This window comes from Atta colombica, unplaced genomic scaffold, assembly GCF_001594045.1.
Source record: "Atta colombica isolate Treedump-2 unplaced genomic scaffold, Acol1.0 scaffold153, whole genome shotgun sequence".
In the NCBI taxonomy this organism is placed as follows: Eukaryota; Metazoa; Arthropoda; class Insecta; order Hymenoptera; family Formicidae; genus Atta; species Atta colombica.
In genome coordinates this window covers 2,921,071-2,946,580 of record NW_017259243.1, presented here as the reverse complement: position 1 = coordinate 2,946,580, position 25,510 = coordinate 2,921,071, and the positions used below count along the sequence as shown (strand labels likewise).

The 25,510-nt window shown below is 32.9% G+C and overlaps 2 protein-coding genes across 2 annotated transcripts in view; both read right to left on the bottom strand.

The window, feature by feature from the left end:
- LOC108685497 (mannosyl-oligosaccharide 1,2-alpha-mannosidase IA) overlaps positions 1-5,686 on the bottom strand; it is a 795,354-nt gene extending 789,668 nt beyond the window's left edge. The window contains exons 1-2 of the mRNA XM_018190318.1: positions 5,185-5,686; positions 1,125-1,343 (exon numbers count right to left, since the gene is read on the bottom strand). Of these exons, the coding sequence (XP_018045807.1) occupies positions 1,125-1,343; positions 5,185-5,571 (606 nt within the window). The 5' untranslated portion in view covers positions 5,572-5,686. The remainder of the gene's footprint in view (positions 1-1,124; positions 1,344-5,184) is intronic.
- Positions 5,687-8,084: 2,398 nt separating this feature from the next.
- Positions 8,085-25,510, bottom strand: part of LOC108685383 — a 67,215-nt gene continuing 49,789 nt past the window's right edge. The window contains exons 4-11 of the mRNA XM_018190141.1: positions 17,448-17,582; positions 16,267-16,431; positions 14,001-14,135; positions 13,389-13,658; positions 12,922-13,296; positions 12,378-12,797; positions 11,944-12,244; positions 8,085-11,859 (exon numbers count right to left, since the gene is read on the bottom strand). Coding sequence (XP_018045630.1) covers positions 8,177-11,859; positions 11,944-12,244; positions 12,378-12,797; positions 12,922-13,296; positions 13,389-13,658; positions 14,001-14,135; positions 16,267-16,431; positions 17,448-17,582 — 5,484 coding nt within the window. The 3' untranslated portion in view covers positions 8,085-8,176. The remainder of the gene's footprint in view (positions 11,860-11,943; positions 12,245-12,377; positions 12,798-12,921; positions 13,297-13,388; positions 13,659-14,000; positions 14,136-16,266; positions 16,432-17,447; positions 17,583-25,510) is intronic.

Here is a 25,510-nt window from a genome sequence, read left to right as displayed (position 1 = left end):
AAATTTACATTAGTTTTGTATATATATATATATATATATAAAACTCAATTTTGAAATAAGTATATACTTATACATACATAGAATCTGCAAGTCAGCGGGAAAGTGTTTTTTTTATGGCTAAAGTCGTTATGATCCTACAGTTTTTATAGAAGCAATTTGCATGCAGAGCGTAGAGTGGCGCATTGTGCAAGGAGATTGAACTTCTCGGGGTCAATTTAAAAATCCCGGTTCATTATTTTGCAAAACACGACATAGATCGACGCAAGCAAAATTACTACTATATCATGAAAAAACGGCTTCTCTCACTTCCCTTTTATATGAAAATAATGGCAGCATTTCTTCGGTGATGCATGAGATGCTACATAATTTTTCGCGAATCACATGAAAAGATACTATTTAAGTAATCGAGTTTTGACAATGTTGACTTTCATAAAATCGCAATAACGGGAATTTCTCATTCAAAATAAGTAACAGAAATATGATCTTAATACGAGAAATACGTTTTCACATTTGTAATATAAAATTTATTAAAAAATCGCTCATAATAATTTCTTAAATAATTTGGAATTTTATCAATTTAATCTAGATATTAATTTTTTCTTCCTCGACATACCTATAGCATGTATATGAATATAATTAATTAAAATTCAAATTTTCTTTTAATAAAATATTTAAACTACTGCTTGTTTCATTATTTAACAGAATCAAATTATATTATATTATTATAAGTACAATATTATTTTATATAATAATTATTATAAAAGATATTAAGTAGAAATTTTTTATTCATAAAATAATAATTTTACATTAAAATAAATATAATTTTTATTTAATATTAAAATAAGTAATCAAAAAATGTTCAATGCAATGCTCAAAAAATTAATATATTGTAATGGCAAGCAATTATGAGAATAATTATGTTGCAAAAATGGTCTTTTGAAATATAAAAAATATTATATATACTGTACATTTTTCATTTAAGCATATTATTCAAAAATATTTAATTAAAATGTACGACATAACGCTTCAAATTATATATGGTCAACAAGTTATCTCTACATTTGTCGTTGTTTCGCAAATATTTTATAGTTTGTCATGCAAATATTTTCTAAACCGAAACTCACCTCTTTCACTTTGTCCCTTCGTTGTCTGGCAATGTGGTCCTTATCCTCTCCGCCGACAATTAATGGCAGCTTATCTGCAGGCGCTGGTGGCACTGTCACCAAAACCATTTCTTCCTTGTGCACTATCAACGACGAGGAACTACTTGTACGCACTCGCGATTCACCCATGTCCGGTTTCTCTAATGTCTTTTGTTGTTGATACTCCTCATTGATTTTTGCCTAAAAATTCAGCGCGCATTCGACATTCCGCGATCATTTTAGATGGCATGCGAACATCATACAGTATATTTTTAATTAATAATTATTAATGAATGTGACATTTAATCACGAAATGCATTGATTTGTTCTATTATATTTTTACATTTGAATATGGATTTATTTAGATTGAATATACAAACAAAAATATACGCTTTTTTCCAATTTTTGAACAAATATTCTGTTTGTATTTCTAGAATCGATTGAAAAATAGAAATCGATAAGTTCAATTTAATTTAAAGCATTGCTATTTCAAAAAAAACGTATATAAAAAAATGGATATAATTGAAATAGAAAAAAATGTATAACATATATTTAAAATTTGAGCATTTTACTTTTCACATTTATTTTCTATTCATTAAGTTCATATATAATTATTTTTAAATAAAAATAATAGCCAAAGAGTCTGTTCAAATATGCACACTTACACGTATGTGGCAGTAAATAGGAAACAAACTATCGACATTTTAATCGAAATAATTTCTAAAAAATCTAAGCGATTGTTATCAATATCTGATTTAAATATTATAGCACAACAAATGATTTCCGTAATTGGTTTCAATATCTCTAATGCATAATACAGACAATTATGCAAATGCACATTGTTAATTTTCGCTCAGACTAAGTTAGTTGAAAATCGGACTCAAGAGATTACATTTAAAAATTTTAAATTTTAAAAATCAATTCTCTTTTTATTTAAGACATAAATGTAAAAATAAGTTTCAGCTTTCACTATTTTGCTTTTTATTAAACAAAAATAAAACACAAACTTATTTTTTATTTTTATTTATTGATCTCAGTATTTGTAAAATAAAGATATTGTATCTTGCAAATTAAGATTGTAATCTTTTTTTTCGCCGTTAAAACTATACTATCACTTGCAAAAATGTATATGAATATCCGCAATTTATTAAGCACAGAAGTCCACAACTTCATTAAACTTGGATGACTGTACGGATTAGTCATTGCTAGGGAAAAAAAACCAATGCATTTCCACGAAAATCACGCATGCCATCTGTAATCTAGATTCCACGGAAGTACATTCATTTTCACCTTGTTCACCTTCAAACAATTGCATGCTCTCGAATGCCTTTACCTAACCGTTATAAGTATTAAAAAAAAAAAAGAAAACTATGAGAATTACTTTTGTACACGGAAACATTTTTATTCAGTCTCACTAATTTCATTTCCACAAGAGATCATAAAATAACGATATTTCCCTGAGAAAATGTCTGCTGAAAAACAAAGATTATTGAGATAATGACGACAAAAATAACGCAATATTATTAATCGTAGTAAAACATCTTTCGCCAATGTTTTTAAATAAATATTTTCTGTATATCCATCTTATATATATCTCAATAATTGCCATTTCATAAGTACTTATTGTTAGTATAATTACTTGTGTGTGACGAATGCACATTCACGCGCGTATATGAACGCTACTGAACGATAATGCTATTTATATTATCGCGGGATATCTTCTTTCGCATGTTCACATAACGCTGCTCCAATAGATCGCATTTCCCTTCGTACACGTACGTCTTTATTCGAGTCACTTCCCACGTTCCAAGACTCGGAATAAATACAAAAAAAAACATTATTACATTCTGCGAGGCTTAGCTTCGTGGAATCTCGATTTTTAAATAACAAATTAAAATATTGTCATAATAGTGTAATTTACTACAGGATTTGACTAGCGATCTTTCGAAAAATCGACTGCAACAATGCGCGTTTGATTTATGATGAAAAAGTGCAACGTGCGTTTAAAACGAGTCTTGATTATGATTTCCTGATGAAAGAGAAGAGAAGGGAAATAACAACGGGACGAGTCACGCGCGCGTACGAACAAGATAAATCATATTCGCTACATACAATTCTAATAGTACGCTTATATATATCAATTAACGTCTCAAAACTTCGATTTATATAAATTTTATCATAAAAGCGTAAATTTATCATAGAGAACATATCACACGTAAACAATCTATTTGTTTGTCCGTATCAAATTTATACCTAAATTCTAAGTAGAATCGAAAATTCATAACATATTTTTGTAAGACTTGTAAGAATTTTTAAATGCTTATATCTTTATACAATATTTTTACAGATAGCTTCTTACTAGTTATAAAATTTATACGAAATCATAGATATTTACGAATAATCATATGTCTTACGATATATACGCATAAACTTAGAATGTTAGTCATAAGTTCTTACAAGTTTTACAAGAACATGTTACAAGTCTTACGATTTTGCTTAGAATAATTGACTCATTAATGTATATCTTTTCAACAAAAATTAATTTTTCTTTAAATATTATTTATTTTTCTGTCTTTTTTTTAGAGTAATTGCTAATTAAAAATGCTCCGTTAAAAATCAGCTATACTTATAGTTTTTAGCAAATTTACTACAGTGATCAATGAAATTATATATGTATATTCTAGTGAATTTGCTTACTTTTGTAATTTTTACTTAATTTCAAGTATATAGGTACATAATCGACCACTTTCCAGATATTGAATCATGGAGATGCATCGCCATACAAGGGCAAGTTCACGGCGCGACCTTGCGCGACCTACTCATATTGAGTGAGGAAGGAAAAGAGCGCAAACGAAACAAGAGTTTTTCAACGTCAGCGTGCAAGTCATACAACAAAAGATATCCTAAAGATATCCTGTTTGTTGCCCCCGTTTACCGAGTGAAATTAAATAGACTTTAACCTGAACGAGTTCAAACAATCAAATTAGTTACGCAAAATACGCTTTAAAAATCGTTTGCATTTAATAGAAAAACATGAGAAAAACAATGAGCAAGCAAAAGGAACTATGCTCGAATGATTCTCGAACAAAATGAGATTTAAGAACGTTTCTCCAGATAACGCATCTGATCCATTTGAGCTTGAAAATAATTTATCTTCTTGAGTTCTTTATATGAGTTCTTTATATGAATAGCCTAATCTATTTAAAACTCATTCAAATAAAATTCAAAAATATATACAAATATTAGATATTGATATATCTATATTTGTCTATACGATATCTTTAATAAAAGTAATACTTAATTTGCATAAAAATCAAAGTATGATTTATCCTTATACAAAAATTAAGAAATAGAACAGAAAAAGAATGCCTTTTGAATCTGAAAAAAGTTTACAATTAAACATAACATAAAAATGAAATCTTTTGAGATTTTCAGGAATACTATTAGAAATGAGGCAAAATACAAACAAGAATTCATTATATAAGTCGAGAATCAAAAAAAGAATTCCCTTTAAACTCTCTGTGCTATCTGAATCCATATTTGCAAATAAATACTCTCACGACGACGTCCTAATATCAAAATATTACGTCAACTGTTGATCATATTAACGTTGCATCGAGATGCGGAATCGGTCATCTCGACGATTATTATTATTAAATGTTAATATCATTAATTAATATCTATTAATGAGACGTCTGATTCGGTTGTCTTAAACTTATGTACTTAAACAAATGTAGATGATTGCTATCGGCCATTGAGACGGAATCGTGAACGAAGTGACAGCGCGTGGAGTCCGCGCACGTGCGTCAGCCATATACGTTACAATGGCCGTATGTAAACAAACGGAGCACGACCTAACGCAAACGGAGCATATCCATCTTGTGCTTTCTACCGCGACGGTACTGTTTACTGCAGGGAATTCAATATTGCACGAGAAAAGTGTTTCCTGTTGACAACAAGGAAACTCGTTCAAGAGGCAAGGCATTCGAGACATTCATACAATCGAACGAGAGATCGATTCAAGGGAAGCGCGAATTTGCACCTGCAGCTTCTGCTTGTCCTCGACGAGGTGTACGTCTTGATGATCGCTACCCTCATGGCCTGGCGGCACCGCGTTCGGATGTCCGACCGCGGACGAACGCGAGTCCTTGACGTCGCCGGAGGCGCGCGGTGGCACCGGCAACAACAGCTCTGGTCCAGCCTTCTGCATGCTCTGATACACGCGGTAGACACTGTTCACAGCGGCACCGCCGGTACGAAAATCCGGCAAGTAAAAGAACGCACCGAAGCATACGACACCGAACGTCATGAATACAAGAAGGATCAGGTACTTCTCGCGCGGACGGAAGGACCGTCTCGAGAACAACGGCACCGGTACGCCGTTCGCAAGGCGCTGGTACGACGGCAGTACGCCAGTCGACGCGCTCATCTTACCACGACACACCGACACACGTGCAACGCGCCGCGGCACTTAATCACCACCCCGATCTTGTCGGATACGCGAAAACTCGAGCACCCGTGCGCGTTTCGCACCCGTGACTCTTCAGCCGTCATACGCCATTACGAATCGAGCACCACCTGCGTGGAACAGTTGACATCTCGCGATTGCTGCCGAAGCGCCGATCAGCTGACGTGGCGCGCGTTCGAAACTGCGCAGCGACAAGTGGCTGCCTGCCTGTCACTTTTCATCCGATATAGCAATGCGGGCGACATCTGTCAACGGGAGGGATCCGACTTACCATCGATCAATGTGCGAGAGTTACATATTTCTCAGTTGATAATAACAAAGAGAAATCTAATTATATAATAATCGAGCTCTAGATGAAAAAGCATTAGCTGATAACAATAAGAAGTTACAAATCTATATTGGTTATAATTATGTCATTTTATATAGGTATTTACAACCATGCAAATGTAAAAATAATTAAATCAAATTGAACAATAAATTATTATGGTCTAATTAAAATGTTCAGTTTAGCATAAATTAATAATTAGTATTTAATATTTATTACAATTAACAAATAATTATATTATAATTAGTTATTAACTATCTGCTACCTTAATTTATTAATTGTTAATTAACGTAATATATATATATATATATACATTAATTTTAAAATTTATTGTAACTACCACGGAGAGAATTTTTTTTTTAATTTACCTTAAAAATATAATAGTTGTGATACAATATAATATTTTAAAGATTTTTATCATGTACTTCAGTAAAATTAATTAAACTTATTTTATAGTTTATTGTAAGTTTATTAATGAATGAGAGATTTACATTAAAATTCTTCGAAATACACATTGTTCCACGATTATCATATTTTCAGGGTAAACTGTAAGAAAAAATTCTCTCCATGTAGAAATAACAATAATTATCAAATTAAACATATTCCTTTTATCATAGACACGATTTAGTGGTTCAAAAAATTCAACTAGATATTGCAAGGGAATTTTATTAATGTCACAATAAAAGTAAAGTATTTTTAAAACAAAATACTCATACAAAAAGTATAAAATCAAATATTTGTACATTGATCTTACAGTTCTTAAAAATAAGTAAAGTAATACAATGTAACGCAATGTATGTTAATACACAAAATGTAACTTTAAAGATTGTTAACATAAAATAAACTCCACGCATTCTCAGAGATCAACCTGTTTCACCTGTTCCCTACATAATCGTTCTCTCATAATTTTCAATACAGTTTCTATCCTAACAAGATAAGTTCTATGTAGCATGGCTAGTATCACAATTCCAACTTCTCATCTGCGCAATAAAATAAAATATGAGATAATGGAAATAGAAAAATGTGGTTCGAAATGAAAAATTCGCTCAACTATAACATACAAAATGAATTGTGCTGATTTAAAACAAAGCGTGATTATATTTATGTATATACAAATAAAAATATATACTTTAGATATGAATAACGCCGTAATTTAAATATATTGATGAACTATTTTATAAAATACAAATGTCTAACAAATGATTTATGTTAGAGTCTGTGCCTATTACAATAATAATCTAATTTAATAAACTGTATAAGTACATTAAAAAATATGTCTAATATAATAGGATTAAGTACAATTTTTCTACAAATAACATAAATTATACAAAATAAGTCTTTACTAATAAAATTTATAACAATACTTTTGTGGACGATCTTTTTGACAATCTTTTCTTCTCGATTTTAAGGTTAGATTAATAACAAATTGTTGATTTATATTCCTTGTAATGATACTGTATAATAATACTATATAATTACACGTACTCAATTTTCTGTTCGCTCTTCCTCGATTAATCAGATATTATAATTTTTACTAAATCAGATGTTAACTCTGGATTTCTCTTTTATTCTTTCGTTCCATGTTCTAGCATAATATTGTCGAATTACCAAAAACTCGACAAAAAAGATTAAAAAAAAAGTACGTGCGTATGTGTGAGAGAAAAAGAGAAAATGAAAAAAGGAAATAAATTAGTAGAATACAATGAAATATTAATAAACTTTAGTCTTTTTGAGTTCAATTTATCTTGAATTGGCTCATTTTGACATTAAAAATAGAATGTTTTCACTAGGAATTTTTATTAAATTTTCAAGTTTAATAACTTTGTCATTAAAATTAATAAATTGTCATTAATAATAAAGTATTTTAGTACACATCTAATTGTATATGAGTATAACTAGTAGCTGCACAATGAGGGTCTTCAATCAAAAATTATCTAATATTTGTACAAAATAATATAACTAATATTTATATATTTCGGTACTTCATCGAATGTCATTTAAAACATTATTGATTATATTATATATTTAATTTTACATCTAATTTTTGAAACTAAAAATTTATTAAATTGCATGCAAGAAATAAGTATTGCTTAATTTTTTATGTCATATTTTGCAACACAGATTATTTAAATTGTAATACAACGCGGCTATAGAAACATTTTGAATTTTTGTAAAGTCAGCGAAGACCGACATTCGATGAAAACCGATATAAGTCTTTCAATCGTCTTCATACGAAGCAACTCAAGTAGTTTTGTTAGTCGGTCGGAATCGCGACATGTAAAAATCGCAATCCGAGCAATATAATGTTGGTTCAAGTACATTTCTCTTTCGACAGAGATTGCAAGGTGTTACGTGTGCTCTCACGGTGGTCGCAATGCCTGTTGGCGTCTGCAAAGGAGGTTGAGTTATCATCGGAACAACCTTCGCAGTAGACATCGTAAAATGCATCTGTTTAGAAAGTGGAGGATGCTGATAGGCAGGATATTTCGCATTTGGCTGTATTTGACCATTCTGCATTGTCTTAGGATACTGATTAGACACCATAGGACCTTGTTGCTCTAGCTTTTGATTGTGAGATAATTGTCGCTGATAGTTATCATGCCTCTGCTGATAATTCTGCGTGTTTTGTTGCTGTTGCTGCTGATAGGCCAATGAGTTAGATGATGATTGATATTGTGGTATTGGTTGACCCGCTCTGTTTTGTGGAAGAACAGTCTGATAGGGATGACCCTGATAGGAACTTTGAGAATATTGATTTTGATATGGACTTGGCGATTGATTAGGCGGATAAAATTGCTGTTGCGAATGCTGGACAGTTATCGGACTGGCATTGTGAGAAGGAATTCTTTGATTCAGAGTATTCTGCGATTGAACAGTCGCTTGCTTATTCATTTGATTATGTTGCTGTTCCAATTGATTATGCAATTGCTGCTGATAATATGTTCCATAACCGTTTTTCTGAGGTAATATTTTTGTTTGCATTCCATTTTGAATGTATTGTCCATTCATTTGCGTCGGATAAGGACTAGCTGGTTTCTGAGTCTGCGATGAAGGAATAATTTGATTTCTTGGATGGGACGCTTGTGTTTGCGGATATACCGACTGCATATATTGCGTGTATCCATTCTGAGTATATCTGATTTGCTGTTGCAGCTGCGGTGAATAGGATGTCGGTTTTGAAGTGTTCATGGGAATACTAGGGTAGCTTTCTTTACCATCGATTACGTCTTTACCCTCATTTCCACAAGATCCACAGGACTTCTTATCCATTAGTGATCCAATCGAATCACTCAAATTCTTTCGTCCAAACGTAGGTTTAATAGTGTCTGGAATTGGATTAACGCTCCTCAGTTGATCTTGAAAAGGTGTCGCCGGTACACTATCGGCTTCACTCTTTAAAGGAAGGGTCTGTTGTTGAAATTTCGCGGCTGTATTTTCACGGATCGTCTCTGCCTCCTGAAGACTTCTGATTTCTCGTAATACTTGTGCAGTTTCAGGTTTATTCATTGCAGAACGTAATACTCTTTCCAAAATAGGATTAGGTATATACGAATCCTTTTCGTCATCCTCCGCTGTTGCAACAAGCACCACTTGATCACAAAATGATACGCTTTTCTTTTTCCCAATCCGCCGTTTCACCTTTCGCGGAGCAATATCCTCCTCGCTTGGCAGTATTGTTGTGTTTTGTATAGTGTTCTGCATCGCCACTTCGCTGATGTCATCTTCCGGACAATCAACAGGCAAACCATTCTCATGCGGAAGTGTCAAGGACATGGATAACATCGCGGCATTTAATTCGCTCTGTTGAATAGATTCATTTGACGGCACCATTGCAATAAAGCTGTTCTGGCTGGAACTCGAATCAAAACTAGAGTTTAAAACAGTCTGGGAATTTGAAGATTCCATCTTTGTGAAGACTGCGGAATTCTCAGAAGATAATTTGGCTGATTTTGTAACCTCCATCGATTCCTGAGACATATCCGATACTAACATTGGAGAAACGCAATTTACATTCTGCTTCGTTTGAGGTTTCACATCTGAGTCGGACTTCAAAGTCGGTTGAAGCTTGATCTGTTCAAATCTAGCAGCCATATCTTTTACCGAAGAAGCGACTCTCGGGCAGTCCGTAACGTCACGACCTTGATCATAATTCTGTCCAAGATTACTCATCATTAAATCACTAGTTCTTCTAGCGATAGTCGGTCCTGGAATTGTCGGTATTGACGGAATCCTAACTTTTGGAATGTCTTGATTTAAAGGTCCTTGTCTCTTCATTTTCCTTTCTGCCTGTTTAGCTTGCAGTTCTCTCAACCACGTTTCACTTGATGACTTCTCCTCATCCTCCTGTTCCTGCATTCGTTTCTCTTTATTTGAATCCTCAGTTAAAATCTGCTCCCTTTTGTTTTGCAACTGCGCTAACAGACCGCCAATCTGTTGCGCTTCGAATTGCTGCGCACGTTGTTGTGGTTGAACATGATGCTGCTGAGTTTCTTGAAGATGACTCGGCTCATCGATCGGTGGCGGCGGTGGCGGGAATTCCTCACTAGCTTGTCTCGAATGCGATACTGAATGAATTAATGGATACGGTGGTGGTGGGAAATCTTCGCTCGGTTGTCGTGAATGTGAAATATTACTGTTTTCGGGATAAGGTGGTAAGGAATCTGGCTGAAATTGTTGTTTAACGGGAGTCTGTTCATTGTGCACGTCTGCGCGAGTGACAACGAAGGTCGGCTCGTATATGCCGTTAGCGTACTGTACAACGTCATCTTGAATCCTAGGTTTATTGTTGTAATTTGTTTGACATGCTCCAGAAATATTAGTATTTTGTTCATTATAAGATGGGAGAAATGGCAGCGAATGCGATTCCGAAGAGTAATCAGCATAGTCTGAGTTTCTGTTTGTCACGTTAGGTGAGTTACTCGAGTTCATGTGATTCCAATAATTATTTTGTTCCTGCGATGGGTTGGGTGCGCATCGATTGTCCGGTAAAGAATATGCAGCTTTATCGGATTGCTGCTCATTGTGCACTTCGCCTGAACACTTAGACTTGCTAAGTTGAGAAGTGGTCCTGAGCGGAGGAGGCGGAGGCACTTTGGCCACGTGTAACACTTTGCCGGCGTTGCCATGAAAACTCTTCCTCATCAAACGGCTTCTTTCAAGATTCGGATTACTAGTATTTCCAGGTCCATTTCCGGCGAATTCCAGATGTCCTTCTGACAAGTAACCGCTCAGTGATTGGCTTACATCATTTCCTTTTAGACCAACGTTGGAATCGTCTACTGACTGTTTCGGTAAGACGGATGCATTCCGTTCCGCATTCACATTTGTCGGACCATCCTGCCCTTCTCGTAAATCCGGCATACTTCTGTTTTTCCTTTTAATCAATCCGCCCATAAGCAATTTTCTGCGTATCTTGTGCTGTTTCTTGCCCTGCTTCTGCTCGATCGCAGCTGCATTATTGAGTTGAGTATTTCTGACAGTTGCGTTAATCTCGGTTTCTTTCGACTTATCAATCTTTACTCCTTTTAAAGATGGTGACAATCTAGATGGTGCTATCGAAAAATCCTTTGATATGTTCTTGTTCCTTTCTTCACTTCTCGCGCGTTTCTTATCTTTTTTATCATCTTCACGTTTCGTACGACTAAACAAGCCAGTCCTTTGTGTCGGGCGATCATACAGCATATATTCTTCGTCCTCAATGACATTTATTGCTGTTGCTTTACTACGTAAAGTTTTCTTCTTCGGTAAAGTAGCATAAATCTCAATACTCTTCGTAACAGGTTTATCTGCTACTGTCGTTGATGCATTTACTAGAAGTTCTCGACTATTTTGCCGGGAATGATTACCTTTATCTCGTGAGCTTTGCCTCGAGTGTTGACCCGATTTACTATTCTCCCGCGAGTGTCTTCCTTCAGGCACCCCATCTGGGAAAAAAGAAAGAGAACCCAATGTCAGATATATATTTTTATTCTACATATCTTCAGAGTAATCATACCTCAATTTCTTACCTTCTTTGTCACCGTTAACAGTAATTTGTTCTTGCAGCATTCTCCTATGCAAACTCCTCGTTCTCATGACGCAAGTATTGTGTTTCATTCTTGCTATAGTGATCGTGTGTGGATTATTATACGGAGCGTCCATCGCGGCTCTGGCTTTATTACTGGCCGCATTGCATAATGCGACGGCCGTGTTAAGATCGCCAGCATCTTCAGCGGCACGAGATTTATCCAGCAAAGCATCCGTTTCTTTACATAATCGTTCACAATCGTCGCCGGAAGAAGGTTGATAACCTTCCGGTATTTGAGCAAGCTGTAAAAGAGATCCAAATTACAATAAAGTTCGCAAACATCTCAGTAATGATTGAGAATTTAGATACTTAGAAGTTTATATATAATCTAAGCTCTTGTTGTCTCTATCTTGTTGTCTTAATATCTTTTATTACCTGTAAATTGTGCTTTAAACCCTGCTGAAGTGGAAGACTGTCCGTGGAAGATAAAGAATAGGAATCGTAACCAGCGTCGTAATGGCCGCTACTGCTGCTCGAGAGTTCCCCAGATTTGATGGGACTTTTAGGTACGCCCGAATTTCTTTGCATTTTATTAACAATATATAGATACGTATTATCCATCGTAGTTGATGAACTCGACGACGCACTATTTCGATCACCGGACCAATTACCGGAATCTCGTCTTCGAGGCACATTCATATGATCAGGGATGCTGATACCATCTTGTGGTGTTGATCCCACGCTTAAGCTACGCGTTAACTGCATCTGCTGCTTTTTCTGTTGCTGCATTACATTTTCCACAGCACGACGACTAATATACTTCGATTCTATTTCACCATCGACCGTGTCCACGCTCTGTATGATATAATTTTTTAATTTTAATGTCAAGAAATTAAATGTGAAGTCTATACGTACATGCTTTAGTAAAAGAAAAATCTATAAAAGATCATTTATAAATATTAATTATTGTACAACGTACCTGATTATCAAATATATTATTCTGGATGTCTGTGAGATTCTGGTAATCACTGTAAACGCTTCGTTGAGTGTAGAGATGCGGTGGACTGTCAGGATTAGGTGTGATGGCACGTCTGACAGTGCTATTGATGGATGGCTTTTCAGGACTAGGTGTAATTGAACGGCGAACACTGTTTTTTGGAGATGTCTTTAGGCCATTATTATTCGGAAAAGGAATAACAGTCTTCGGAGCATTCTCGGTATTAACAGGAGTACCAGCAGGTGTCGCATATAGAAGTAGCAAAGGCTGATAACGTCCTCTTCTACACTTTTCTACAACTTGCTCCCACCGAGGCCCAATTTCTTTAACAGTGGCATCGTCAAAATAGATCCACACCTAAAGATTTATTTTATCAATATATTAAACCTTGTTATAAACTGAATCGCAAAGTTAAAACTACTGCCTGTTAATACGAAGATAACACTGACCTTCAATTTTGTGTGGAAAAAAAACGTAGAATAATGTTTCCCGTAATAGGTAACCACTCCTACGAGATTATGCACAGTAGAGGCACCCCATCGAGAATCTACCACGCTATGGAAAACATCGCTAAGCCGAAGAGACGTGCCCACAGTCGCAAAAACGTCCATGATATGCTCCAACGATGGTCGTTCGCTGTCCCAGACGACACCGACAGAAACTATTTCCGGCCGATTCATCAGGGTTCGACATATTTGGATTTTCGCACCGCAAGAACTCTGAGCATGAAAAAATGGAAAGAAATATATTTTTAATGCAATACTGTTATAAAATATTTAATATTAATTTTAACGATTACATATAAATTTCAATCAATGTGTTCTATTTTTAAAAGAAAGTTTAAAATCGGATATAAATTCGTAGAAAAAATATATTCATAAAACTCGTATTCAAATGAGTCAGTTCTACGTAATCTTATTTAAAATCCAATCTTGAATGGTCTATGAACGGTCTACCACGAAATTGATGACAAAATACGCGGCAGAACGCGTTGAACTGTACGTGTTAGTCACAGTTTGACCAAAGATTTATAAAATATGCTCGCTCACAGCTTTGCTTACCGGACAGTCACGAATGTCACCCATTCCGCCAGCTCTTCGGAGAAGTTGTCCAAAGAGATCCGGATTATTTCTAGAATTTAGTGGCGTTTGATGAGCTTGAGACGTCAAAGCTGATGCAGACACATAATGAACCATCTGAAAAAAAAACAAAGACAATTGTATACACATGCTTCCTTTTTTATTTAATAAATTTGAAGTTTTAAAAAAAGTCAGGATTTATAAAATATAGATTGACAAAAGAAGGACAATTGTCATATATTAATATAATGAAAATCCATAAAGTTGGAAATTCAAATATTTTTAATAATTCAGAAACAATAAAAGTCATATATACATACAAACAAATTCAAAATCAAAATTATCGAAAGTAGATTGTAAAATATCTCCTACAAACTTTGCTCACAAAAAGCAAATCTGATGTACAATTTGTTGTATTTAATAATGATATCGGTAGAACAGACATTGAATAAAACTAACAAATTATGATATTAATCGAAAAGATCTGTAAAATAAAATTCGAATTGAAATAAAATTTGAAAGCAAATCTACTATTTCATGTTTAAATTTTGAATAATTTTTACGGTAATAGAATAATAAAATCATTTATTACATTTAATTGAATACAAGGGAAACAAAAAATTAATATAAAAAAATTAATTTGAATTTAATTTAAATAAAACAATCAATTATGATTTTTGTCATTCTGCTCATCATATTATAGCAGATTCAATCACAAATTTGATTGTGAGTGCAATTAATGCAATCTGTTGCAATATCTTGATCAAATTTGTTACTGAACAGCCGGCATACTAACATTCTGCTTAGTGGATAAGCAACTAGTTTCATGCTTTTTACGGTTCGCTGGTCAACGATGTCCGATGCGAACACACCAAGGAAAACCAACTCCACCCACCACGAGATGCTGAGCACTATATGTGGCTTATGCTGCTCTCTTCCGTTTGCGCGGTATACATTATTTTAGTTGCAAAAGGAATACTCATAATAGAAAGTCAAATTACAAGAGTATATATATCTTTTTGCTGTATTATACTAGCAATATAAATATGATAATAAATATTGATATTTTGTTAAAACAAAACTAAAAGGAACCATACAACAGTTGTTAATGCATAAATATGTCAATATGTGAAATTAAATTTTAATTTGTTTTTTCATAGTTGCAAAGTAAATAAAAAAAAGTATCAATGAAACATAAACTTAATAGAACGCATTTTATGATTCCTCCTATAACTATTGCATGTGCAATGAAAAAATTACAAAATAAAAGTTTGTCAAGCAAAAATAATATTTATTAAAAAACAAGATATCTCTTTACTTTTGTACTTGTAACTTCAATTTTTGCAAAAAGTTAATGTTTAATATGTTTTACAAAAAAAACATAACAATCACATTGACAAATTCTAAATTCTATTTTTCTAAATTTCTTTTCTGCAGAAATAAAACGTGAAAAGAAAAGATGCTAGATGTTTAGATAGGTAGACCAAAACGTGACATTGTAATTTTAGTAAAGGAGCAGATGTCTATAGAAAAAGAAAAACACAAAAAAGATTTTATGTGCCTCAGGTAAAATCTAGTGATGAATACTATGCACCGATACTACTTCGTACTACAAAAAACGTAACGTATGAAAACATAAAAACGGAAGAAAAAGCGAAAAAAATCAATTCGTCAAAGAGATGATCAAACATTAATATTGATGTTTCACTTTATAAATGAAAATAATATTTTTCATTCTATATATTCTTAAAATTATTGCATGCATAAAAAAAATTAATATATGTTTAAATATACATATATTTATATATATTTGTATATATATTTATGTATATCTATAAATTATGTAATTAGGTGAAATAATAATTTTACATATAATGTAGCTTATAATGTGAACAAAGATGTCATAGATGTTCACAGAGCATTTCGATACATTATATCTCAAAAATTGTCCATTAAAACCTTATGTCTATGATATCTTTTATTTACTACATTATAATGTATATTACATAAAAACTTCCGATAAAAACTAACTGGTTTTACCGGAACCCAATTTTCCATATAATTAGTGAGAAATTCTTTGTAGGTTTAGAAAATTGACTTAATCATTTAGTCAACAAATAATATTTTCGATATTACTACGAAGGCGATATTACTTGACTGATTTTATATATATAGATATATACATTCGTATATGTAACCATGCATGATAAGCATGCAATGTGGAAAGCATGATATTAATTACACAAACCTGTGTAAAAGGCAGTGGCTCCGATGTTGCACCGCAAGCTCCACAGACACTTTGTTCAACGAGTGTCATGGCAAATTTCTGATGCGGCACACAATGTCTCGCGCTGCACATATCTTCAGCCTCGCCGCTTGCGATGTGAAGGTGTATACGCAAGAGAATGTTTTCCTGAAATTGAAAAAAAAAAATTATGTTATCTGGCACGCATTCCTCCATATTTTCTGTCGCAATTCATAACCTGCCTTTACAAGGCCAAGTTGAATGTACATAAAGCAGAGATATATCTGTAATATTTCTTATAACAATAAAGTATATAATTTTATTATAAAAATTTATGGTCATCAACCTAACATGTTCAATTTAATGCGTAATAAAAATACGCTAGCCAGCAAATACAATACTACTTGATAAAAATTATGTATTTGAATATGCAGAATAACGGTACACCACGATTATGTTACTGTCCTTGCATCTATTGTACGTTTTCGCTGTGTAAGTTCCAACTTGCATTGCTATTATTCAACCGACTAGTGTTGACATACATACGAGCATACTAGTGTCCAATGTGACCGTTGTGCAAACGAGAAAGTAGTATACTAGCGATATTTGCGAGGCTCAGCTAAGATTATTATTGCTAGTCCAATCTCGCTTGTAACTAGACATCATTAGAAACATTCGATCAGCTTTGAAATATTCAATAATGAAAATAACGAGATTCTGCATTAGAGAACGAGAGAAAATCTGAAGGAGAGACCTCAATTTGACTTAATTTCATTAGTATCTAAATGGACCTTCTATGTCGTATAAAACTTTCTATTATCATCAAAAAGTTATTATCAAGAAAATTTTATTACACTTCTTGAATTTTCTCGAGAAGAATACTTCTCATTTTGAATATAAATAACATAATTTTTTTAATCTTAAAGAATTATTTGCATTATTTATCTGTACCGCTTTTCTCATAATACAAATTTTAAAATCCAATTAATTGCGAAAAAAAGATCATAAAAATCGTTTCAGCAATCATGATTTATTGTAAGCGATAAAAAAGTATTTTCGCAATAAGTTTTGACACATTTAAATCTGGTCGATTGCCAATTGATAAATTGCGTTACATGTATCAATATCTCGTAGTTTTAATTAGAAGTAAGCATTTGAAAAAAACTGAAATAATTGACACTTACGAAACATTCTGCCGCGTCGTCCATAAAACCAAGCTGAAACCTCTGCTGGTCGAGAAAACTCTCAGCCAACGCACGGCGTAATGTATCGGGTGGCAGAGCGCTCTCTTGCGAAAACTGCAGCTGCGAGAACAGGTCCTGAAACAAGACAATGTGACGAGGATTTAATGCAAGAGCTATTAAACAAGATCTCGAGCTAACGAATATGCATTGACAGAACGCGAAATGAATAATAAATATCAATGTGAAATATAGATAAACAAAGACATATCATTACATAACTATATACTAATTTTATTCATGTATATGTTAAGAAATAAATAATAATAAAATATATTATGATATTAATGTAGAGTTTCTTTTAGATTCAAATAAAGATCTGATTTACATTGATATTGCATTCATTAAATTATCAATATCTTCTTGTATTTATTAGTCTTCTGTAAGTTGCGTGACAAGTACGTACAGAATATGAAAATATAACAGACTCAACAGGTGGAATAAATATTCATTATACATAAAAGATGAAGAGGTCGGCTTTAATCTAGCATACAACGTCGAGAATCCTCTGCGTCTTAATTATACATATTATAACAATTAATCTAAGATATCCTGACATCACGAAATACTAAAATAACAAAATAATTTTTAGTACGGAAACTTTTTTAATTTTAATTGCGTCACATATAATATAAATCTTTTAATAAAAATAAAATTATATATAAAGTTTATAGCTAAAACCATAAATCACTGTAAGCGAATAAATATAAACAAAAATGTAGCTAATTGCAGACAGATATCTGTAAACATTTCGTAAATAAAAGGGAGGAGAGAAGAATAAATTTAATTTTCTTGCGCAGAGTTATGTTAATCTTTACGTCACCGCAAATAAAACCGTTGATTGTGATAAAATCATGTTGTAACGCTAAACCTACTGCATTGCTCTGTTTCTTTCATTTCTCTAATCAACATATCTACCAGATAATCAGAGAGTGCACAGAAAAATTTGTTAAACGCAAGCAATTTTGCAATAAGAAGATAGTAAATGAAGTTCCTGAGTCGATGGGTACGTGATCGACCATATTTTATCTCGATTTTTATTGCAACGGTCGCCGTATGCCACTGCTGTGATACATGGCAGAGGTCAAATAAAAGTACCGAACCAGTCGTAATTTGTGACCTATCGGCAGCAGCCGGGTTCTTGTAGATTTCGTAACTAATCCTCCCTCCCGCGATTAGTAACAGTTACATGTAGAAAGTCGGTGCTGCGCTTCAAAGTGCTTGCCTAACACAGCATTTCGGCAAAAATGCGTTGGATGTAAAAGGAAGATAGAACAATGAATAACTCAAAATACATTAAATCACACAAGTTGCGAATTAGGTTTTACGATTTGCAAAAAATCTGATAAATATAAACGCCAAATGATAAGTAAAAATTAATGAGATAATAGAATAATAAGATAGAATTGATTTCTAGAATTTTCTGATGAATTTCAATGGTTCAATCGGAATTCATGCTAGTCATTCTATTACGTCTGTTGCGTCTGGATAGCAATCTAATACGCTACTACGTCAATTCGCGTCTAAAGTGAAATTCTTCAATGAAAGTTACTGCATATCGTGTACTAACTGTCTACTGGTAGGTAATGATACTAGTGACAGATGTGGTACGAGTGCCGGTCGACGTAAAAGCGATGATAGTAACGGCACGTCCTATGTGCAGGAAGAAGAAAATACGACACCTGTTCGAGACAGGTTTGTAGCCTGATGTTAAAAAATCAGCTGGTTTTAACGTACATATCAGATATTGTATTAAATATAATATGTTCATCACTTGAAAGCGATGCTTTATTAGTCATAATTAAGCGATGCTAAATCGGCCGTATATTTCTCGAAATTTAATAGAGTATTTCTAGAAATAATATCTATTGCGCAGAAAAAGTAATTGTTAAAAAAAAATAACGTTCAGAATTAATAATTTTTAATGCTTATCTGTCTTTACATAGAAAAAAAGAGAGAGTAAAAATTATAACTATACGCATAATTCTATAGAAACCTTCACACGATCAAGCATTATCAAGCTACAATGTACAGCAATTTAAGAGAAATCATGTGATTGTTGTTTTAAGATAATTAGTTTAATGACTAAATTCATTATTGGTTATTCATTATATCTAGATTAATTAACTTTTGCTATTAAGAATACAATCTTAAAAAGCTCTAATGTGACTCTCTAAACTTAAACTAATGAAGAAATAATGAACAATAAAGTATAAGCGTACTTTTTTCAGATCGTTCAGCTCAATATTGTAAACCGAGTCTTCTTTTTCCATTCCGCTGTCTTCCCCTTCTTCTTTGATTTTATTTTCGATTTTAATCCTTTTCTCATCATTTTTGGTTTCCTGATTAGATTTAGCAGGTGACGACGGGGCCGTCGTCGGCACGGATGTCGTCGCCGACACATTCTGACGAACCTTTATCCACTTTAACATTTTTACATCTTTCGTAAACTCAAGTTGAAGATATAAATTTCATCACAAATTTTTTTATAAATTGTGATTATCGTAGTCATCTTCAACGTTAAAATATGTACAGTGAAAGATTTAATTAATTTAATTAATTCGAACGTTAACACTCCAAAATTAAAATTAAAGTATTGCAAGTGCAAAATAATACATCTTCTGAGTCAGATAAAAATAAGTGCAAACTTCATAAAAAACTCTTCATATCGAATTCTTATAATAACGTTATTTATAGTGTCTGCATACACTTTACTTGCTCACTTAATATTATTTGATATTATTTGCTTTATAACTTCATGCTGAGTACATTTTCCCTTTGTCAATTTCCTTTCTTCTTAGACGATAACATACACCGTTATCTTTCCTGTTTGCATCCTCATGCAGAGCCTTATACTACGATAACTGTGTTGTATTAAAGATAAATTAGGGACAACAACTGCTTTTTACTATTTCTTCTCAGTATCTTCAAAATATCTTAAAAATATTTTTAATCTCCTTCTCATTTTCAAGATTGTTAAACGATATCGCAATGCAATAAATACCGCAAGCATTATTTTGTGACGTAATAACTTTGAATAAAGCTGCAACCGCGATGCATCAGATAAACGCGAGAGTACGAAGAAGGGAGATACGAAGGTTGACGATGAGCAAGCAGGCAGGCAAGAGCCAGAGAGGCAGATGCTTCTTTATAAAGAACAGAGGAAGCATCGTATTCAGCAATTGCATTCCCGGATATGCAGAGTCGTTGCTAGGTGAATCGTAGGCTTGATTTAAAAACATAAACTCGTTTAGCTATTGAAGTTGTCTTTTAGATTCATAAATTTCGCATTATTGTGATTAAGCTTGTGACTCCAATATCATCTTGACTTCAAATAGCAAGTCTTCGGCAAATACGAATATTCTTTAAGAACTCGTCCATTTGTCAGAGAGCAATCGTTTGAGAAAATTAGTTGCAAGAATTTAAAATAATCGTGCAGTAAAAAATTTTCTTGATAAATTTTCAAGATATTTATAAATATTATATAAAAATTTCTTTATGTGCCATTTCTTCAGACAAAGTACAGAATTTTTCGTAAATTTATAATTTCTCGAAATGACGAAGTTGTTCCATTAGATGTTAATGTCCAATTTGAATGTTGGCGTGGATCACTTTGTTCCATCCTGACATACCACGTGCTCCTTTCCTTCTGCCACGTTAGCTTCTCAGAAAGAGGAGTAACTTTCTTTCATCACACTATCGCTATTCCATCTGTGTATCTCAATTCCAATGAAGATTTTAACGTAATTACATTGTCTGCTGTTATATTGCCTAATTAACACTTATCCATTTCTCATAAAAGGATGTTATAACACCATCACGGAAGTAGACAATATCATCGCACGTTCTCTTCTTGCAAATACTTTACACTCCAGTTCCGGATTATCAAAAAGCGCGAAAATGAAAACGCTTTCCTTCGACAATTTCACAGCACGATAGCACGGAGAAACGTGGAGAAGGAGCTCGGAACTACCTGCACGCGGCGCCGTGTTGCACCCGTACCTGAAGCCAGCGTCTCGCGGTGTGCTGGTGAATATCCCCCACCCTCTCTTCTGGTTTTCTTCGTCTTCCTCTTCTAAGGGGCCACACAGTATCCCCTTTCTTGCTCCATCCCACCTTTCGATAGACCCAAGAAGTCAATGACGTCAACCGCTTAGCTGTCCTACGTTCACCTACCTACCTGAACAACCTGAACCACAGCAGCTTAACCAGGACCGTAGCTCGTTGAAAATTTGGATGACCCATTTCTTCCAAAGAAGATAAAGCATCGCTTTTATAAAAATGTTAGTTTTATGCCATTAGAGAAAATCATAACAGACGATTATGGCTCAGAGTAAGTTTATTGTTGCATACAGCATAACATAATATGCCATAATATTTTAAATTACAGAATATATTAACCTTAAAGTGTAGCTAAATTAAACATAAAGCTATACATACAGAATTTGATTCGTAGAATTTAATTAAAAATATAATCGTTCTTTCGATAAAACTAATATAGATCAAAAATTAAAAATTCCTGTTTGATATCGACAAGATATTCAAACACTAAAAAAAAAATCAGTACTGATAATTTATCCTAGATAGTTTAGAAAGATAGTTTAGAAAGAATCTGTAATAGTGAGTAAATAGCAGCTAAAGAGCCCAACACGATATTCTTATATTCATACAAGCGCATTTATAATATTTGCACACATTAAATTTTTTTAAGAATATAAAAAACTGATATTTTCTTATACAGTAAATATAAATAATCAAATTACATAAATATATTCGACTCTTTAAGTTCCGCATTCCACTCCTGACACACGCTTAGTTGAGTTATGAGAATATGAGTATTGTTTTGCTAATAAAAAAAATATACAATAAATAATAAAATGTAAAAACTAAATTTTATATGTATAATTATATATAGATAAACACAAACTTACTATGGATGATTATTACTAAAAATATCGATCAAAATTAAAGTGTTATATTTAATGTTATATATGAAATTGTGAAAAGATTAATCTTTCATGCGCGCGCGCACACAGTGTCAAATAAGAAATTGTATATATTCTGACTCATTGTATTAAATCCTGATATTAATCAAGAAAGTGTGGGTTGTCACGTAAAAGAAGTAGTCACTTATGTACAAGGACTTAGAACATTTCCTCTCTCGTTGTAAGACAGGATGCAAATCTAATTAGATTTGTAAAATACTCTATTCTAGACATATTAAATGTTAATCTACATAAACTATATACCTACTTTCAACCTTGTTATGTGGAAAATCTCGATAATCGAGTTTCCTCAAAATACCCTTTGGGAAAATAACAAAACCGTATTAATTTCAAAGGACAAGAAACAACAAGAAATACCATATATTATTAAATATAAAATGTAAAAGAAATGTTAAAGAAAAATCAAGAACTAATAGTTTAAATCAATTCTCAGTGCTCCGACACGCAACTTCAAAGAAACTATTAACAGCCGGAAATAATCCGGGAAATTATGTCAGGTGTCTATAGCCAAAGTGATAATCTGTAAATGTACTTCTACCACAAATTATCGCGACGTGCAAAAAAGTGTTACAAATGGCATCTTTAGCAAGATTACAAGATGTTATTTAAAGATAACAGTTGTTGGTGATACTAGATGTTGACGAATATTTTTAATTGAACATTTTCATGGGCTATGTTCGAATTCCCATTCGAGTCACCTATGATCATCATTTTTTTCATCTACAATATCATTTTAATCTTGTTATTCACCAAAAATATGGATAAAACGATACACGGAGAGCATTCGAATGGGAATTTGAACTTTTAATTATACATAGTCGTCTGTTATCGTGACCATCTAACAATTAACTGTTCAGAATACAAAATATGTAAAGATATGCTTTAATATTGCCGATATGATCTGTACCATTAGAGACATTGTACGATTCGTATCATATAGCTGCATCAAAATTGAATTCCCATAATGCAACGATTAAATAAATTTTTAACGTCATTCCGACTTTTCAGAAAATACAAGTATCTAAACAGGAAATACTTTATGAGGAACTATCACTTCCTGAATAACCGTAAAACTAAATTACATTGTTTGCGCAACATTAAAAAATTCTATTCCCTTCCTGATTAATTTAAGCAGAATAACTTGGATCGAACCGATAATGACATATCAAAAATACTTATAAGTTAAAATATTTATAAATTCAAAGTGACATATTTAATGAAAATTGCAAGATTTATATATATTGCCAGAAAATATATTCTTAACGTGTACATTTTTTTAAAATTAACAAATAAGTTAAAATATTTATAAATTAATTCAAAGTGACATATTTAACGAAAATTGCAAGATTCATATATATTGCCAGAAAATATATTCTTAACGTGTACATTTTTTTAAAATTAACAAATAAAAAAGATTGTATCACATAGCAAAGGGTTTTCGACGAAGGATTCTTATTCCCAGCCTCCCTTCCTCCAAAATACGTTCATGATGAATCATCTCAGGTATTTCATATAAGTTAAATTCTTCGTTGAGTATTATAGATACTGATCATCATATTGGTATGTAAGAATCTAATCCCTTTTTTTTTTAATCTTTATTCTTAGAGAAAGAAATTTCATTTATTACAAAAATAATATAGTCTACTTAATTCAATATTAAAAGTTTAAAATCAGATTAATAACTTATTGCAATTTTAGAATATATGTATGCAAAGATAAAATTTATTTACATACAAACAAACTTATATATAATCTTTCTGCACGCTATAGATATAATTATACCGAAAATTTTAGGCTTATTGTCAGTGAGATAAGAAACTGTCTAAAAGTCTTTTTGAAAAGATATCATGAAATTTATTTCGAAAAATGTTTAGTCTAAAAACCTGTTTCTCTTTAGCCAGTAAACTAGTAACAGGTAGATTTTCTATAAGGAATCTTATTTCTAGCTAAGATTTAGGTCTTATAGGTATAAGGGTGGATCCTAAAAGCTACTCAAAGCAACGATACACGTCTTCTGACGTGAGAGGCATTAAAACTCAAACTCACTTGGCAAAGCTATTATCTCAAATACCAAGAGCTTCTTCTTTGTTTCCAAATTGAAATTATGTTACCTAATATTAAATTGTTCAATTATAAATAATAATATATGCAATTTAATCTGACGTAAAGATTAGAATAATGTAACGCTTGCAAAAAATGTTATCAAGTGTATTTAAATCATAAATTATTGTCACATGAATATTCTCAAATATGAACTCTAGTGCCGTACTAGTAACGTGTCTCTACAGTAAGAAAATAAGCTTTGCTGAATTACTTTCAAATTGCAGTAATTTTGGGCAAAATTGCGCCGGTTGAAAGACGAATCTGGTAACAACGAAGCGAACACGTTCTTCCGACCGGTAATTGTTCTTGCAAATCGTACCCGGTACCTCTACGCCTGAAGCAATTAACTCTCAAGATTGCTAATTAACCCCGTGAGAAGATCGGTGAGGAACTTGCGTTTCCACCTACTTCTCGAGTAGCCTCGAATTGCCTCGAATGCGCGACGTTTCTATCGCATCTGACTTGAAGCTAGTTTCTTCTCGTACTAGATGAAACAGTTGACCTTCCACGATAAAAGCAGACAACGCTTGCACAAAATGACGGACCCAACGCGCGATTATAGTTGTGGCGCTCCTCGCCAATCACGAACGAAAACCGAGAACATCATTGTCCGTAGAGCATCGGTCCCGTTACAAGTCGTATCTCTACATGATTGCAAAGAACGTGACAGAGAAAATGATAGAGAATACGATAGTAAATAAAGTCAAGGCTTCTATTATCGGTCTGCGCAACAGCAAAAGAAGAAAGAAAATAAATAAATTCGTGCTAATATAGTGAGCCTTATTAATATTTTTTATTTCCGACTTTCTGAATTTACCGTATATAAATATTTGTGCAAAGTAAAGACGCTTTATTAAAGTAAAATGTGTCAAAGTTATAAAAAAATGTAAAATTTGT